This window comes from Ambystoma mexicanum, chromosome 6p (assembly GCF_040938575.1).
Source record: "Ambystoma mexicanum isolate Mex_15411 chromosome 6p, UKY_AmexF1_1, whole genome shotgun sequence".
NCBI lineage: Eukaryota > Metazoa > Chordata > Amphibia > Caudata > Ambystomatidae > Ambystoma > Ambystoma mexicanum.
The window spans coordinates 282,609,712-282,629,736 of NC_090935.1; the positions used below are offsets into that span (position 1 = coordinate 282,609,712).

Sequence of the window (20,025 nt, forward strand, 5' to 3'; positions counted from 1 at the left end):
AGAAAACCAATGGGAAGAAGGCAAGGACATTATTTCTTTGTTACCAACATGAGGCAGTAATCTAGTCAATGTATTTCGGTCCTAGAGAAGCTGCTATATTTTGCAGGGTTTGAGACTCCGGTACAAACTGTATTCATAGTCTAAGCAGGAAGATAGGAGTGGCTTTACAGGCTGGTTGCTCTGGGAATATCAGAGAAATATTATGTACCCGGTTTATCATATGGTGATCTAGAATTCTCTCGCTGCACTCTTTTTCCTCTTTGTCTAATTTTTGGGGCCAAGTCAAATTGTCTAGTTTGCTAGAGCCATCCCAGCTGTTGCTGACAGCATTGCCATCAGAGGACAAAAAACACATCTTAAAGACTTAAAAGGGGTGCTGTGTTTTTATGGTTCAAAGTAGAACAAGAGCCTGATATTTGGAGATGCACATGGTCATTGCGTGCGTCCTGCAGGAATGTTGCCATCACACACACTGCTTTTTCCATATGGGAGGTGAGGGGGACCTGGATACGCTCTGCAGGGTGGCACAGGTGTTCAGACAGACTTTGTAAGGTAGTGAAAGACCAGGTTACAGTGTTTCCAACTCATTTTCTCTTTTTTTTTTTATCATTAGTGTTTAAGCATACTTCAAGAACTGAGTGGGTTCAGCAATACGATCAATTCCTAATTTTAATTGGCTCCCGCTTTTGTCCATTATGTAGACTGAACAGGAATAATTGAATTTCAATCACTCTATGGAACTTATATGTGAGTAGCAATCTGTAGCTCATTTTGGCTTGGTCCAAGTTTGAAAATATTTTGCTCTGAGATTTCCAGCTACTTTACAGGTAACCCCACTAAGCACTTTAAATTGTATCTGAATTGCGCCCTACTCTAATCAATGATCTCTCTTATACTGCTTTGTTGAAATGGCATGTTTAAATTACTCACAGTACACACCCTGTGTAAGCACCAATTTACAGAGATTAGATGACAGCTTGGTTTTGATCCATGTTTTATAAAACTCCAAACAAACAACTGTATAGTAAGTTCCTAATAATCAAAAGCATCCTTCTAGGAAGGAGCCGTCCACATGGTCCCGCTGATCAGGACTGTAGGTGAGGTGAGGACAAGGTCCTAGGGGACAGGAGCAAAGAGTTCTTGATCAAGTTTGGTAGCTTGCCCCAAGATTCACAGCGTGTCCTTTCTACCCCATACAATGACACGTTCTGTAGCACTGGGGGGGAAGCAACTCAATTTGATCGAGCTCTCAATGAATATCAACATGCATTGGGAAGCGTAAAGCCTTCATGTCATGGTTACTCCAGTAAAACATGCATGCAAGTAATGGGTCTGGTCTACCTGACACCTGTTGGTAAGGTAAAAGGCTTTACAAAACCTTACAATCTTATTTTGATAGGACTTTTAGAAAGTGTTGAATTATGTTACCTTTATTTGAAGATCTTCATTCTCTTTATTAATTTCCAGGAGCTGCAACTCTTTGTCCTTTAACTTCTCAATAATCCGGTAGTATCTGGAGTCAAAGCTATTGTCTGAGCCCGAGTCGTACCCATTTTGAAATGTTTTAGCAGGATTCTACAAACAAACAAAACAAGAACAAAAGTGTACAAAAGGCAATTGTGTCAAGAAATTTCAGGCAAGCAAAAACCGAGGTCACATTTTTCCTCAATTTGGAGTTTTTACCACACAGCCTCATTGGAACCGTAGACATCAGTTTAAGATGCCACTGAAGGTTCTATTACTTCAGAGTTTAAAATCCTGCTAGTGCTTGCCATCATGTTCTCTTTGGTCGATGCAATCCTCTCCAGCGACTCTTTACTAATGAAGTCTTCAGATCTGTAGAGAAGTCCATGAAAAGAACAGCAAGAGTACATAGTGTGGGTCATCTACAGATTGTAGAAGGAAAAGAGTGAAGACCCCCAACAAAGCATGAAGTTGCCGAGTTAGGTTATGCAGAAGAAAATGGGCCTGTGGAGAGTCATACCGGACAAGAGACGACCTGTAAAATACGACTGCTTGCAATATACAGAAGATGCATAATCACGCTCTCCTCCAAGCATGGAACAATATTCATAGTTTGGTGTAGGTTAGGTCTATGGTACTGGAGCATTTAGGGAAACAGGATTTCAAATGGGTCTTCCAGTTCTCATTATTTGTTATCTAGTGTGCATGATCTCTTGGCACTATGCAACCTGCAGGAGAATGGGTTAGTAGGAGCAGATGAAGCACTACTAGACTGCCTTGCTGATGCATGCAGATCCTAGGGAAACGGGCTCCCTTATGTAATTCTGGTGCATGACCCATTGAGACATGGCTTGGGTGTACGCAGGTGTGGAATATGCATATTGGGTATGGGTCAATGCATGGTTTGTTATATATGAGTTTTCTGATCATTTGGAGTAGTCTGTGGGCTAGTGAATTCTATCAGTTCATTTAGGTTAGGTATTTACCTTGACGTGACTCTCGTTTCTATTGGTATAGAGTGATACGTGGCGTGGTGAGGATTGAAAAGAAGGCTACTGGGATGCAGTTTAGGTCAGCTACTTCGATTTCCAATTTTACTTGGATATAATCTGGAGAAAACAGCCACCAAGAACGGACTGTATTTGGGGGAGGGGGAGAAGGGCTTCCATTGAATACATACATTGGTGCCAACTTGGAAAACTAAAATGGTAAATAGTAAGCGGACTGTTAGCTTGGTTTGTATAACTCTGATATAAGAGGGGAATGGGCAGCAGCCATGTGAGGCAGACGTGCTTACTAGAGGCTCCTGCGGATCTGATAATTGATAAACTTAATACAGCACAGTTTTCAACTAAAAACGGCATAGCGGCAGTAGAAGAATGCCTGTGATTCCTTTGAGCAGGGAGTGAGCTACAGGAGAAAGCAGAAAGTGATATACGTCAGGTGCAAGCAGCACTGAGAATTAAGAGCTGAAAATGGCGGCGGGGGAGGAGAGGGATGAGAGTCGAGTCGCAATACAACGACACAACGATGAAAGTGGAGACACCCACAGAAACAAGGGTATTCGGCACACTATGCATCGCTGGTGCAGTGTAGTTGCGTGCAACTTCAAATCAGAGTATGCTATGATCCGCGACTGAAGTGCGAAGGACAGCAGACCCGAACAAAAAGGATGGCTGGGACTGCAGAGTGTTGCCGGATTGCCAGCGAGGAAAATCAGCAGGAGCCACCAAGGTACCGGCGGCGGAATAGGAGGTGCCTGGCAGCCACATTCTACAATGCAGACTGTACCTCGAGGCAGCTGGAAGACGCATGGCGGCCACCACGAGCAGACAGCTAAAGAAGCAGTCAGTCGCTGAAGCGGCTGCTAAACAGAGGGTAAACGAGAGAGGCTGTACCCGGAACACAGCAGTAAGGAGCCTGGGAGACGGGGGTGCCCAAAGCACACGCCACTACATTTGAGTGGCTCCATAAAGCTCAGCCTCCCACTTCCCCCAGAACGTATATGTTAAGTAGTGAACAAGCCCTACTACAGTACAGACCCGACACCTGTGAAATCCAAGGCCGCCCCCCCTAACGAGTCTGATGGGGGGCGCAATTGGAGTAACTTAGCCCACAGGCTCCGGCACTGGCTTTTAAAGCCCAAAGAAAGCACTGCAATAATGATCCCAGCCCAACACTAGCCTGGGTCAAAGAAGGCCCGTGCTGTGGACCAAGGTAAGTGCGCGTGCTGAGACAAAGGTGCAATCATGATGTCGGACCTAATGCATCACTGCTGGCGCTGAATAACTTCTTTATACACACATAATGAAAAACTTTACCACACGTTAGAGAGTGCACGGCGCGCACGGAGGCGAGGCGATAAATATATAAGATATGCAATAGGAGCAAGTACGCACACCTGGAGTAGAATAGTGGCCCAGAAGAAAGTCAAAACACATGACCATAAGGGGTGCGTGCACGAGAAGTGGGGGCAAGTCGAAAAAGCACATATCAGCAGTTGAGTGCATTCTACCCAGTTTGGTCCTCCGATTCCCTCCTGAACCGGCACATGACGGTTGCGAGATAGGACTATAACGGTGCAGGCCTAGCTGGGGCACCCTCCTGGAAGCCTTAAGCCCCCCCTGAAAATTAACCCTGCTGGTGGACACTAGTGGGGTGACTGAGCCCTTGAGCTCCAACATAAGCCTGAAGGGGCCACGCAGAATGCAGCGGCAACGCTCATAGCCCAGCACTACCGCAAAGCAGAGCAGTCCTGAAGTGGTGATCAAGCAAGGAGCACATACAGGTGCAGAGAAGGAATCATAAATAGGAGACTTAACACAGCAACGTGGCAATGTGTAACTCATTTGTAAAAAGAAAAGAGCCCACCACGGGCGACTGGAGCCAATGCTACAAGAACTCATGATTGCGAAAGGGGGAGATGCCCACACCTATAGCTGAATAGCAACATCAGAGAGACTAGAGCATACGATCAAAGGGAAGGTTGTTACGAGACATGGGTGGAAACAAGAGGGCGTACAAATAAACCTGCCCCAGAAGTAATCTAAAGAGAAGGGAGCAACGGACCACAAAGTCGAGCCATAGCAAAGTTTGCTGAAGGCGAAGAGCGAAAGTACATTGGATCCCAGCGCATTGCAGATAGCATCAAGCAACACGCCTAGGGGTCCTAAGTATGGCACATTAATAAGAGGAAGTCAAGGGCTGCTCCAAAGGTCGTCCTAAATAACACAGTCGGGAGAGTACCTATCCCTGAGTAAGGCAAGAGAACCAGGATAGAGTGTCACAAGGAAGTCAAATCCCTTCTGGTGAGCAGCCAAGAGGGTATAAAATATGACGGACAGAGGAAAGATGGCAACTAAAGAAAACAAATTGAGAAATAAGCAGACTACTATGGAAACATTTACAAAGAGCCAAGCACACCGACAAGAGGTGGACAGTGGAGATAAAGAGGGGGAACTGGTGTTGCCCCCGGAGGAGACAACATATTTGGGGAATCAACAGATCCTGAAAGCAAATGCAGCACTACAGGCGACACTGGAAGTTAAAATTGATGCAGTGGCAATTGGCGTTGGACTATTGCGACAAGATGTCAGAGCCATAGCAGAACGCACAGGAAAACTGTTAGAACAAGTCAGAGAAAACACTGCTGTCAGAATGCAAACTTCTAGAGACGTGGATGTCTGTTACAGGAAGTCAAACTGCTGGAAGACAGTGCTGAGGATGCGGAGGATCATGCACGTCGAAATATCAGGATAGTGGGACTACCAGAAGGACCAGACCCCACCACATACGTGAAAAACTTGTTACTGCAGGAAATGGGTGCAGGAGAATGGACATAGGGGTTCACGATAGAGCGGAAGCACTGTTCCCTCACCAAGAGACCACCACCAGGTGCGCCGCCCGAACCCCTAATCGCTTAAGTCTTAAATTACAAGGTTAGGGAAAACATTCTCGCCTTCTCCAGGACTGGTGGAATAATACAAAGAGCCTCAGCAAAGATTTCAATGTTCCCAGATTACACCTTCCAGGTGCAGAAGAGAAGGGCTGAATACATTACAACAAAGGCTAGACTTAAAAAGGCGGGTCTAAAGTACATGTTGATATTCCCTGCAAAATTGAAGGTAATACAGAATGGAAAAGTACTCTTCTTCGAGACACCAACAGAGGCGGACGACTGGATGGATAGCATGCAGATCACAGGATGCAGAACAAGGTCAAAGAACGTCGACATAAGTAAGATATCCCCAAGAAGACCCGCGTAAGAAAACAAATCCTTTAAATGACATTGTACGCAAGGACGGTGGCAAGTTCTCAACTGGATCTATGATGGTTGCAACTACGGCAAACAGAAGTTGCTGTGTGGACTAAAGAAGTAGCAGGAGCATAGCAGGGAAGCCACAGAAGACCGGTAGAGGGAACGCCACACGCAGTCCCACTACTCCCACAATAGATGGTTTCAGGGTACGGAATAGTGCCCGCCCATTGGGCACCAGGAGACATTTCTACAGACTAGGTCGAATGGAGCGGAAGCAGGGAAGTTTTAGCGTGCTTAGTGTTAGGCAGAAACCTGTGCAGTTCCCTTAGGGACCACTGCAAAAGATTTAAGACTACAGGTGTTGGCAGTAAACCCACTTAGTAGCAGTCTGTACCACCCAGATTTACCTGGTAGCTGTGCCTGAGCAGTCAGACTTCCCTCAAGAAGAGTTAGGCAGTATGCAAAGTATACACAATAGGCACTCAGATACAACAATACAAGCAAACACTGACCAGAGCTTTGGTATCAAAGTATATAATTATTTATTTAAAAAACACACTGTTGAAAACACTCCAGCACTCTTATTGTAAAATATTCTAAACACAGTTACTATTATAATATATACACCCCCTTTTTCCTTATCAGATAAGTCACTGTAAAACACCACTTATTTTCATACAGAGGTGAGCGCTTAACTAGATGGCACTCCAATAAGTTTGTGAGAAAGGGAGAGAAAAAGACAGAATATGGAAAGGTACACCACTCTAAGATTCAGGAACACTGTTAGCAAGGCAGAAGAGCAAAAGTCACTGGTGAGCCAAAGTCCAAAGGCTGGGCCCACTCTTACAGAGAGCAGAGCACAAATGCGCCCAAGATCACACAGTTACACTAGGCTTAGAAAGTCTTGCAGAGGGTTCAAAAAGAGTTGAGAGGCTTAGGAAAGTTTAGCCAGAGTGTCCCAGGCTAACCCAGGTTCGAAAGCCGGGGGCTAAATCTATCCCGTACAGTCGGTAGCAAGGGAAGCCAGGAGGGACACGGTACCTTAAGTGGGAAGGATCCTCCAGCGGTGGCAGTTGTTCCTGGTAGTGGGTGCAAGTTGCGTCGTCGTCCAGGGGAAGAGAAGATCTCGACTTGGAGGAAAGATGAAGGTCGTTGCACTACCAGGGAAGAAACCAGCCGTGGAGTTTTCCGGTTAAAGGTGGTACCTTTGTTTCGCGGTCGTGGTAAAACGTGGTGTCCCGGTTGCCGGGGTGCTTGGCACAGGCAAGGCGGCCACGAGGTACATCGGGAAGGCGAAAAGACGGTTAAACTGGTTATCCCCACCAGTCAAAGGAAGAAGACTCTCCGGCGGGAGATCTCCTCTGTCGTTGGGAAAAAGTGGTGAGACGGTCCAGCAGGGCTCCACCGGTAATGGTGTCGTGGCAGGTCGGCTCAGCTTCTCCCTCGTTGGATTCTTAGGTCCTGGGGCGACTTCTGAAGTTCCAGTCCAACAAAGCCCTGCTTTTATGCAGCAAACCCCCATTCACTCAGCCTAGCTGTCACTCAAACATGCTAAGTGGTGAGCCGGCCGGCTCACCACTTGGGCCAATCAGGATGGAGTGCGACTTGAGTTGCCTAGGAAACTCAGTCCAGGGTGCCTAAATTCCCCTCCACCCCTCCTAAGCACCCCAGACAGAGTGGCACCACTTTGGAGGGCTTCTGTGGAGAAGCCCGCCAAAAAGTGGAACAAAGGGCTCGACTTGGGTTGGAGTCACAGAAGAGAACACAAACGCCATTTTAGAATCAAGTTTTGGCAAAAAATACCAACTGGAGAATTAATATTAATTAAATAAACTGGCGGTGTTCGAGGCTGCCGTAAATAATTAAATAAAGATAGTAGCCTAAAACAATGGGAAATCCCATAGGAAAATATTTGCGTTGAATATAAAAAGTAGTATCCACTGCCACCAGCCAAAACTCGATCAGGGGGGACGGAAACGTGCCCCCTCGACTAACAGACCCTGGGGCAATCGAATTGCCCCAGCCAGTACGTCCACAATATGATGGTTTGTACTGGTTCTGTTCAGAATTTAAGACTAGTAAAGTCAATGGTGACTTTACATGCCCTGGGAGACAGTGGTCAGTCCCAGGGTATGGAGTCTATACTGGGGGGTCACTATGACACCCCTGTGTCACTGCACTGAGGGTGCTGTGTAACACACATCACAAAAACACATGAAGCCCTATGGGGTAAAAGACCCCATAGCCCATCAAACACATCTAGATTCAAAGAAACACACTCAAATCATGCCCAAGAGTGAGGGTAAAAGAGTCTCACTCTTGGCAGGAGAAAAAAATAAACCCCAAAAATCCAGCAAAGCTGCTGGGGGACTCACTAGGTTAGGAAATTCAGCCTAAACAGAGAATTCTCCCTAACACTTAGCATGTCTGGACGGTTTAAGTTACAGTATGTTTTGTTGTTAGTTGGGGGTAGAGGGGATAGTTAATGGAGGGAAGCATGACAGTTGAAAACATACCACATATGTTTCTAGCTCAAGCTCGTAGCAGAAGTATGGCCATAATTGAACCCATGGTATGGAACTATGATGGCCAACACAATACAAATGGTAACATGGAATATCTGGGGACTAAATAACTATGTCCAACACCAAAGGGTGATCACGTAAATAAGGAGAAACAAAGTGGGCATCGCGCTATTACAAGAAACGCACTTGGATGTACAGAAACAGAATAGGCTGGCTAGCGCATGGGCAGGAGCTCTGGTGAGTTCCCTATATTCAACATAGGGAAGAGGGGTCCTTATTTGGCTAGACCCAGCGTTACCACTCAAAGTACTGACCACAAAAACTAATGACGAGGGTATTTGTTTTATTCGTATTTATATAGCGCACAACAGTCCGAGGACATCGTGGCACTTGTAGAAGTAGAGGGTAGAATGGCAATGATACATGGCATGCTAGAGAATCAGGAAACATGTATAGTGAACACCTATGTGCCCAACCATGATGCCACAGTCTTCTTCAGGTCGCTGTATTCAAGGCTAGGTCCCTACAGAGATGGAATCGTGATATGGGGCAGAGATTTTCATTGCACCCTAAATCCTGCAATAGATCGGTCGGACTCAAAACACAAAAGGGCCCCCCCCCTTACTCCGCTAAAGTCAAAAGGACGCTTCTTAAGCATTTCCAGCTGAAAGACATATGGAGGACATAGCATGGAGACAGCAGAGTGTATTCCCGTTACTCAGGCCCACACAGTCTACACAAGACTCGATTATTTGTTCACAGGGGAAGAGCATGTCATGGAATTTACTGAAAAAGATTACCTAGCAAGGGTCCGGTCAGGCCCCCCCCCCTCTTAACAAATGGACAATATCAGCCCGAGGCCGCCCATACCTACCTGGAGATTGAAAAGAAAATCATTGTTAGCTAAAGCATTTAATGAGCATATTAGAAAAAGCACAGTTTATTTCATAGGACTAAACAAGGGAAGTGTACGACAGGTGAGCACGGTTTGGGAAACCTACAAGGTAGTCAGAGGAGAGATGATAGCAGCATCAGGGGGAGTTCAGAAAACAATCACAAATGACCTTAAAAGTATAGAAGAGAAATTATTGGAACTGGAGAGGAGGGCGGATGTGGATGAAGAGCAGGTGAAGGAAGAAACAAGAGACAGAGGCAGGCATGTCCAACACAATGGTATAGGCTTGGGAAATGTAACCACGCAAAATACCTAGAAAGAAGTCATGTACAGCGAGAGAAACCAGGACGAATGCTCGCTGTCTGTAGAATAACAAGGATAAAAGATCCTCAATATGCTCCAACAGAAACATGGAACAGGAAGAGGTAAACACGCAAGCGGACATCAATAAGGTTTTTTCAGTGTATTATAAAACACTATACACTGACCCCCAGAATGAGAGAGTGTACTACAAGATGATCTAGATCTCATTACCCTTCCACATCTAGAGGAACAACAATCAAACATGCTAGAAGAGCCCATAACCCCAGAAGAAGTGTTAGCTACTGTATGAACATTGCCCTCGGGGAAGGCACCAGGAACAGACAGGCTGACGGGGGAATTTTATAAGGCTTATGCAGACACGTTGGCGCCTCTCCTGGCTGAATCCTCCCAGGTAGTACGAGAGAAGCTATGATAATTCTGCTACTTAAACCAAACAAGGTAGACACAGACAGTGGTTCCTACAGGCCATTATCCCTGTTGAACCAAGATAGCAAGATGATCCTCGCGGCTATCTTGGAAAACAGACCAGATGGGGTATGTTCTAGGAAGGAATATTGCAGAGAACCTGCGACAACTATACCATGTCATTTATAGTACGCGAGACAGCGCGGAACAATGCGCTGTAGCTTTGTTGGACGCGACCAAGGCATTTGATTCCCTTCATTGGGATTGGTTATATGCCACTATGGTCAGGATGGGAATAGGGCTGCAATATATGAAGTGGGTGAAACTAATATACACTAGACCAATGGCTAGGGTCAGAACAGGTACCACGTATTCAGACAAATGGCAACTTCATAAATGGACTAGAGAAAGGTGCCCTCTATCCCCCTATGTTATACATCATTGCAGCGGAGCCCATAGCAGCCTTCCTGAGGCAGGAATATAGTGATGCTGGAATGGAAACAGATGGGGTAAAGCACATAGTATCAATTTACGCAGACAAAATAGTATTGTATCTAAGTAATCTGTAGGTCAACCTACAATATGTGCTAGAGGTATATTGACAGGGATCAGAATAAACAAAAGGAAGTCAGGTTTATTTCCACTTGCTAAAACGCCAAGTCTGGTAGAGGCGGCATTGCCAGCTCTTACTCTGCCATTGAGCAGAAACCCCTTCAGATACTTGGAGTTAAACATCTATCACAATCCCAAACTAGAACACAAATTCAACACAGTACATGCTAAAGAAGGGTTAGTGAAATCGATGTTTTGAGACAAACTACCCCTGTCAATGGCAGGAAGGGCGGCATTGCTAAAAATGGTGGCATTACCAAGGTGTATGCACTGTTTCAGGAATGTCCCATATAACATACCAATAAATTCTTCCTGGAACTAGACAAAATATGCAGGGGGTTCCTATGGCAAAGAGAGAAACAGAGTGGCACTGAATGTATTGCAAAGGCCATATGTGCAAGGGGCTTGAGGATACCAAATTTTGAGTTATACTTTTTTGCATGCCAGTTACAATACATGGTACAATGGATGGCAGATGATCCCACGAGAGAGACTACTCTCCTACAACTGGCAATAGAAATACTATACCTCAGGGATTTGATTTGGACTCCGACTAAAGGACAGTATAGCCATCCTTAATTGGTGAAGTTGGGTATACAGTTATGGTGGAGGACATGCAAAATAATGAAAATCGAAGACCCCATCTCTCCACGGACACCTATAGCGGCGGTAATGGCAGATATGCATGGATACAGTGAAGGTGTGCGAGCACAATGGGAGTCCTGTGGCACAGCTACGATAGGTGACATGAGGAATGAAAAGGGGCTGATGGAATTTGCAGAACTGCAAGATGTTTCAGGTATACACAAGGGTCAATCCCTGTTACATAGAACTGTGATGGGGGTAATGAAGGGTAGGTGGCCGGCCATCACGGAAGTGTCAATAGGGCGTGAAGAGGTAGAGACATTGCTAAATGTATCAGAGGGAGGGCACACCATCCCTAGAATATATGAGGTGTTGATAGATCGTAACTCAAGGATTGAATTGAAGTGCAAGGGAAGATGAGACGAGGAACTGGGAAAAACGTTTGAAGACAAAGAATAGCACAGTATAGTCCTATATCACAAAAATGTCTCTAGAAATGCTTGACTACAATTAATCCAACTCTATATTACACAAAGGGCATACCTCACGCTAGCGGAAATTACAAAATTTAAGGGGGCGGGTAGGCAGGTATGTCCCAGTTGCAAGAAGCAGAACGCCAACTTGACACATATGATTTGGGGATGCCCTGTAGTACAGGTATTTCAGAGCGGGTTAGCAAGTAAAGTGGCCCAAGGAGGCATTAATCTTGATATACAATCCCCGGGATCATGCATGTTAGGCCTCTTCAAGATAAGTGTGAAGATCAAATCATTGAACAAGATGAAAGACCTAATTTATATACTAGCAAAATGCAGCATAGCCATGAGGTGGAAACACACTATTGACTGGTGGTGGGAAGACCTGAAGAAATGAGCAACAGCAGAAACAGGAGTATGGGAAAGGGCTCTGGGGGAACAAAGACAAGAATCTGGAACAGACATTCTACAATGGATTACCCTTACGGTGACACTGTTTAATCACAACAAGGGCGAGGATACTATGCAAGACACACGAGAAAGAGCAGAGGAAAATGTAATGTAAATACAGAAATAAAGCGGACAACACTGAGGCACTTAACGGGGGGAGATGGGAAGTTTAAAGGGAAAATACCAGAAACGGATACCGAAGTATGATCATGTATATTACTGTTTTGTTATTGTCATAATGTAAAAAACAAATAAAGATATTTAAAAAAAAACAACTCTGAAATAAGAGACCATTACAGGTGTAGGAAAAGAAAAGGGGGTGGCTATAAACCTGTCGGGGAGAGGGGGGGTTGGTGGAGGACTGTTGGAGTTTCTGATCTGGATCAGAGATCTTTATCCGTAGGAAACAGATGCTCCCTGAGTATGAACAATCTTATAGCCATTGACACCTGGATGGTGGTACTCATTAAGCTGTAAATAGTGTCAGAAACATTGGAAAATACAATGGGTCTGGTCCAAAACAGGTCAATATCAGGTAGCTGACCTTGGAACTCTCCTCAGTTCCTTACTAGAGATTGGAGGAAGAGAAAGGGTTCCCGGAGATATGGAAATCTGATATGAAATCTGCAATTTACACATCAGGGCAAATACCTGATTTCTTGTCAGGCATTAGTCAGGTGATCAGTACCGGAGTCTGATCCCTGGTCAATTACCCATCAAATCTGTCCTGGTGATTCCTGCGAGACTCAGTGGTCTGAGCTAATAGATTTTCAATGTATGAGTCGAAGGATGGCAGGGATTGGAGCTTGAAGGATTTGGGCCTGCCAGGCAAGTGTGGGGAACATAGTTTAATATGAATACATTTGCCTCGATCCCCAAAGCATGTCATGCTCCAGCAGCGCAACTTCCATGACTAACGGAAAGAATGTTACATCTGCTGGCCTTTCATTTTTCTGCAAGACTGGGGAAGGCAAGATGGGCACTGACAGAAGGTGGCAAGGAGTGGGAATATGAAGGGTTAGGATTTTTAATCTATTGTATTTGTTTATTTGCTGGGTTTTCTATAGTGCAATCCTAGCTGTGAAGCAATACACCACTGTACACTTTGTATACACATGTTTACATGTTAGAATCTATGCAATGCAGTCCTAGGTTCTGAATTTGCGTCCATACCATTCACTATATACACCAATGAATCCTTGGCCCACTCCTATGGCTCAAAGTAAGGCCCACACAACCATGACATCCAGCTACTCCCAACCATGTCACACAGCTACTCCCGAGCAATACACCTTAGACCAGTGGTCTTCAAACTTATTTGGCCTGGGCCCCCCTGAGCAAAATGTGGGCAGGCAGGGCCCCCCCAAAAATGCTGTGCACAGTATGTGGCTATGAACTATTGCGAGCTGTCACCACACCCTACCCCCAGAGCAGTCCTTGGGCTCCCCCGCCGGCTCCCATCAGTCGCTGGGCTCCCTAATCCCACTCCTACCCAGTCCCTGGGCTCTCCCCACCCTGCACCCACCACGACCCCATGGCTCCCACCCATCCTGCTCCCACCACAGTCGCTGGACTCGCCCAATCCTGTTCCCAACACAGCTCGAGGGCCAGTGGCGGCTATTTAATATTTTAAATGGAAGGGCATATATATTTCCCCCAAAAATGCATGCCATAGCGTGCTAGGGCAGCAAGGGAGCCTGAACCAATCAAAGGGGGGTTTGCTGGGTTTTCCCCACGTGAAATTTTCAAAAAATGATTGGTTAAAATGTTGCATTGTAGAGTATACTTAAAAGAAAAATTGATAAACAGCCGCCAAACAGTTTGAAATAGGTGCTTGGGGGGCAGGGGGCAGGCATGACATTTTTTACTGGACATCTAGCATAGATGTCCAGTAAAAACATACACTGCCTGTCCCCTGGGCCTAACACAATCAACATGATTATGTGTTTATGCAAGGCGCTTGGGTGCCAAGGGGGAAAGCCTGGTATTTTTGACTGGACATCTATGATAGATATCGAGTAAAACAATAAAATCCCTGTCCCCTGGGCTCCACCGCAGGGGTAGGGGGATTGAGCCTTTGTTGTACAACCCTCCTTCCCCACTCCTTTACCCCCCACTTGCCAAAATCAGCACAACGGACCAAAACAAACACACACACATTCACACAGCAATCACTCTATCATCCACACGAGCACCCATCACCATACACGCATCCATACATATTTTAAAAAAAAAAAAAAAGGAACATAAACGTACCTTCTGCAGGCTGCTCTGTCCATATGTGCGAGTAGGCGCAGGAGATCCACCTTGCACAAACAGACATGCAGTGCCCCAGCCAGCATTTCCAATAAGCTATGCAGGGCTGGCCAAGCAAAAGGCCCCCAGCCTTGCATGGCTCAGTGACCATGTGCGGCTGGGGAACTGAACTGAACCCGTGTTTCCCTTTGACAGTTCAGCCAGTCCAGGAGCACTCCCTCAGCTGGAAAAAGCAGCTGAGGGAGTGCTCAGTATTTCACTGGGATGGTTCCTTGGCTCCTCCATAATGGGCGAGGTGGACACTGGATGGACGTCCACTCGCCATTATGGAAGAGCAACTAGGCTTGGACTGACCTAAAGGGCAATAGAGCAATGCCCGTACCAAAAATGTAAAATGCTAGCGTGGGCCAGTCAAAATGGGCCACTTTGTTGTCCTATGTGGGCCAGTTTGAAGAGTTACTTCACTATGCAGCTATTAATTTTGACCATTGTTGCTGAATACATTTTTTAAAAAAATGTTTTTATTGTTTTCAAACTAGATACACTATTCAACAATCCAAATCCCACCTTCCCACCCAACACCCGCCCCCCCCACCACCGGGCAAAAACCTCTTCTTACAGGTGAGCTACTCATCCACGAAATATGTCTAACTCTTAGATTATGTGGACACCACTGTTCCATGTAATCCGACTGAAGGGACTCCTGTACTATTCCCCATTCCTTTTCGAAAGTGCCACCCATCCCCTGAATTGCATGGGTCACCTTTTCCATTGTCATTTGTGCCCAGACCTTCTGTAGCCATGTAAATATCAGAGGGGAGACTTTCTTCTTCCAATTTTGGGCGATTGTTGTCCATGCCGCTATCAGCAGCCCCACTATGCTTCTCTATTGAGGCTTTTTATATTTCCTACTTGTATTGTCTTTCATTCCCAAAAGCCATACCCCTACTCCCCATTGATCCACCTCCTGGAAGATTTTCCCCATCTCTGTCTTGACTTCTCCCCAGAAGTTCTTAACCTCTTTGCAGTCCCACCAGATGTGCCTCCATGTTCCCACCTCCTCACATCCTCTCCAGCACCGGTTAGACATACGGGGGAACATCACATGCAGTCTTTCAGGGATATAGTGCCACTGTGATACAATTCTTACCCACATTTCCCTTGTTTGTGACGAGCAGGTCAGTCTGGGGATCTGAGTCCAGAGCTCCACCCATTGGTGCTTCCTTGGTGCCTCTCCAAGAGTGATCCCCCACCTGGTCATATATGCCCAATTCAATACTTCAGCCTGGGAGTTTATAGAGTATAGTGTCGATACCCATTTCTTCATCCCTGAGTTATTGATAACATACGTTTCAAAAGGGGTAAGATTTCTGGTAGCATGTTTCGCAATCTCAGGAGTCTTAAGCCACTGCCTGCATTCCCCAAATGTTCTAATTTCCTTGCCCACAACCATTTCCCCAATTTTTGTGCACCCTGCCATTTCCCACTTCTCGAACGCCCCTCGCTCCATCCCCGGGAGGAATTGAGGATTCCGATATATTGGAGTAAAGGGGACCCTTCGCTGATGATAAAGTACCCTTCTGGGTTTGAAAATCCCATGCCCCCAGAGTAGTCCTCATGATTTCACTTATGCTGAGATTGGGGTGTTTGTGCTGTTTTGCTTTCCATAGCAATTCTACCAGGGGGGGGTGAGGGGGGGGGGGGGAGTTCTAGCCACCACTCTATCTTGTTTCACCCATATGGTAACCAGGTCCTCCCCCATCCACTCCCGCAACACCCTCAGTTGTGCCGCCTGGTAATATTTGTGGAAATGTGGTAATGCCATCCCTCCTTCCCGTATTGGTGCAGTCATGGCCCCTCTAGCAATTTTTAAGGGTTTCCCCTTCCATATGAATGTAGTGACCTCTTTGAAGAAGGATTTCGGGACCCTAATGGGGAGTGCTTGGAAGTAGTAAAGTAACCTTGGTAGGATGGTCATCTTGATCGATTGAATTCTTGGCCACCATGATATAAGGAGTGAATACCATCTCTCCAGGTACCTCTTTATGTGCCTCAGGAGTGGGAGGAAGTTCCTATCATACAGCAGACCCACCCTATGTGTCAGTATGATTCCCAAATATTTAATCCCATTTTCTGCTACTTTTAGACCCATCTCCGATGCCACCTTGCCTAATTCCTTCCGATCCCCTGCCAATATCATTATTTCCGACTTTTCACTTTCAGTCCCGAGATGTCCCCATACCGCTCTAATTCCCCCATAACTGCCACCAGTGACCTTCCCGGATCCTTCAGTGCCAATAACATGTCATACGCATATGCAATTACTTTATGTTGAATTCCCGCCATGTCAATCCCTTTAATGTGCACCGACTCCCTTATTCTTATTAGGAGAGGCTCCAGGAAGATAGCACATACGAGTGGCGACAGAGGGCATCCCTACTTGGTTCCCCTTGAAATCACAACTTTCCCCGATACTTCGCCATTTATAGCTATCCTGCTGGAGGGGGAGTTATAGTTGGCCTTGATCATAGCTATAAATTGTTCCCCAAACCCCATGCTTTTTAATATCTTAAACAGCAGAGACCATTCCACCCGGTAAAATGCTTTCTCAGCATCCATTTCTAGTAATACTGCCGGAGTGTTTGTGATGCCTATTTTTTCTACCAGATGTGTGATCTGCCTAGTATTGTCATGTGTTTGCCTTTCCGATATAAAGCCGGATTGCTCTGGGTGTATCAGATTTGGGAGGAGCGGAGACAGTCTTGCCTCTAATATTTTGGTGTAGATTTTAGCATCAAGATTTATCAGGGATATAGGCCTATACGACGCTGAATATGTCGGATCCTTCCCTGGTTTATGAAAGACTAACACCTTGGCTTCATTCATGGTTGGTGTAAGATTCCCGCTCTCCTTTAAGGAGTTTGTGAGCCTGGTGAGAAAGGGGGTTAGGGAGGCCACTTATTTTTTGTAGAAGAGGGCCGTGAAGCCATCTGGGCCGGGTGCTTTGTTTAACGGAAGGTCTGCTATTGCCTTCTTCACCTCCTCCTCCCCAATAGGGCTCTCTAGGGCCAACCTATCTTCATCTGAGATTCGAGGGAGCGGGAGGGTCTGTAAGTATTTGTCCTGTGCATTCCCATCTCGGGCGCTCGTAGTGTATATAGCCTTTGATAGAATTCCCTAAAGGCTTCCCCCATATCTTGTGTGCCCGTCAATGGCTCCCCCTCTCATTTCTAATTTTCTTAATCGCCGCATCTTTCTGTTTAACCCAGAGTTGTCGAGCTAGGAGTTTGTCAGCCTTGTTGGCCTTAATGTAGTATCTCTGTTTGAGATGTAATAGTGATTTCTCCGCGCCCTTAGTGCGCAGTCTTTCCAGCAGGCCCTGTACGTGTTTCAGGGATCTTTTCAGTGTACGTGTGGGTTGACGCAGAAGTTTTCCTTGTATATCCTCCACTATGGTTTCTAGCCTTTTTCCCCCATCCATACCTCTGCTTGTCTTTTGCCACCTTTAGGGTGATAATTTTCCCTCAGACCACTGCTTTAAACGCCTCCCACACCGTCCCCAGGGAACTTCCCTGGTGTCGTTTTGTTCAAAATATTCCTCCACCATTTCTCCAAGTGATTCCCCCATAACCGGATCTTGGAGTATATCAAGGGGAAGTCTCCACTTCCATAGCCCGTTCTTCCCTTCTGACAGTTCTAGATCTATCAATAACGGGGCATGATCAGACAATGAAATTGACCCTTTGTCGATCCCCTGGATCCTCCCCAACAGGCCCCCTGAGGTGCAGACGTAATCGATCCTAGACATTGAATTGTGGACATGCGAGAAGTAAGTGTATCCCCTCTGGTCCCCCCTGAGTTCTTTCCACACATCACACAGGGCCAACTGCTCCATCTGTTGCTTAAGCCGTTTTGATGGTGCCCCTATTCCTTGGGAGCCACCCGAGCTTCTATCTACCTGTGGGTGCCAAGCCATATTGAGGTCTCCCCCCAGCATTCCCTCCCCCTTTGCATAGTGTTCCAACCTCCTTAAAGGGTCCCTCAAAAACCTGTCCTGGCCCACATTTGGGGCATATATTGCGGCCAGGGTAATGTGGTGGCCCTCTAGCACCACATTGGCGAGGACATATCTTCCTTCCCTATGTGGGTATCCGCCAGGCATTCCACCCTTCCTTGATCACTATTATCACTCCTGCTCTCTTTTCGGATGTGTTTGCCTGTGCCCAGATCCTATACCCCTTACGTGTATTTTCTGCTTGTCCTTAGATCTAATGTGCGTTTCTTGAAGTAACAGAACCTCCACCTTCTCCCTCTTAAGCAAATGCTCCAACTTTTTCCTCTTTACTGGGTGGTTAATACCCCTCAGGTTGTATGTTACAAACCGGATTTTCCCCATTTGGTCGAGCTCATGTCCAATGTCTCAGAGTCCACCTGTATTCAAAGCCTGCCCTTCCCTCCCACTCCCCCAATCTCCCCCCCCCCAACAATAACCATTAAACCGTGAAACTGTCACCCGAGTGGGGCACGGGTTCCTATGGAAGCTTGGGCGTTGTGCTCCTCGCCCCATGCCCACCATGTCCTCGGGGGTAAAAATTGCGGGGAATCGTAAACCCTGCATTTCCATGTGACCTTACCGGATTCCAAGGCCTTGATCCCGCCCCAGGCCGCCTCTTCAATCGATTCCGACTATGCCTGAGACTCCATCATGCTGGCTCTGCGGTGCCTGTCGTGTCCGGGTAAAAGTCAGGGAGCCATTACCTTTGCGCCCGACCCAGTCGTTCCAGGCGTTCCATCTACTGCGACATCACGCAGCTTTCCTTTCCTTTATTCTTCTTCCTATGACCGACGGATGCCCATCTTCTCGGCCTTCTTTACAGTTCTCTTCTTGCTTTGAGATCACCATCATGCTCCCCTTCGGACTGCAGTCCCATCACGCTGATACCTTCCTCCCATGACATTACTCTTCTCTGCTTGCCCTCCCATGAGAACACCAGGCCAAATGGGAAGGTCCATTTGTATCTTATTTGCCTCTCCACCAAGGCTTTGACTAGGGGGGCTATCACTCTCCTCTTTTGCAGTGTTACCAGTGCCAGGTCCTGATAACTGAATTTCTACCCCATTCATGCGAATGTGATGCATCTCCCTCGATCTTCTCAGAATTTGCTCTTTTTGAGGTTATGACGATAAGGCCACCAACACATCTCAAGGCCCATCTCCAGGCGCTCCCGATCTCTTCGGGCCCACCCTGTGCACTCTGTCTATTCCCACCTCATCCGCATCTTGTACCTCCAGCACGTCTCTGAAGACCTCTTTGACTGCCTTCTTGAGATCCTTATCTTGCACTGACTCTGCCATATTCTTTATGCAAATGTTTGATCTCCGCGAATGGTTCTCCAAGTCCTCGCATTGGATCTCCAGATTATATGTAAGCCTTACCAGATGTTCTGGGTCTCACTAATCTGTTGCGTTTCATCCTCCATATCGCGAACCACTCTTTCCAGTGTGTCTGTCCTCTCCTCCAGGCTGGCCACATCCCGTTTCAAAGTTTGGACCACCTGCTTCAGGTCGTCCTTCAACGTTGCAAATTGTTCCTGGACTTGGGGGTGATACCCGTGGGCATTGCCTTCACTTTGGGGAAGGTCATCTGGTCCCTTCCCTCTGGCTTGATTGGAGCTGTCTGTTGCCCACATCTGTAGTATGTTAGCATCCTGTTTTGTATTCTGCGCTGCCTGCTGAGTTGAGCCCCCTTTCCTCTTGGTTTTCGTCCCTGTGGAG

The 20,025-nt window shown here is 46.5% G+C and overlaps 1 protein-coding gene across 4 annotated transcripts in view; it reads right to left on the bottom strand.

Annotated features, from left to right (window-relative positions):
* CCDC68 (coiled-coil domain containing 68) overlaps nucleotides 1-20,025 on the bottom strand; it is a 459,254-nt gene that overhangs the window by 268,684 nt on the left and 170,545 nt on the right. For all 4 annotated transcript variants that reach the window (XM_069627009.1, XM_069627008.1, XM_069627010.1 and 1 more), the window contains one exon: nucleotides 1,429-1,575. In XM_069627009.1, the coding sequence (XP_069483110.1) occupies nucleotides 1,429-1,575 (147 nt within the window). The remainder of the gene's footprint in view (nucleotides 1-1,428; nucleotides 1,576-20,025) is intronic.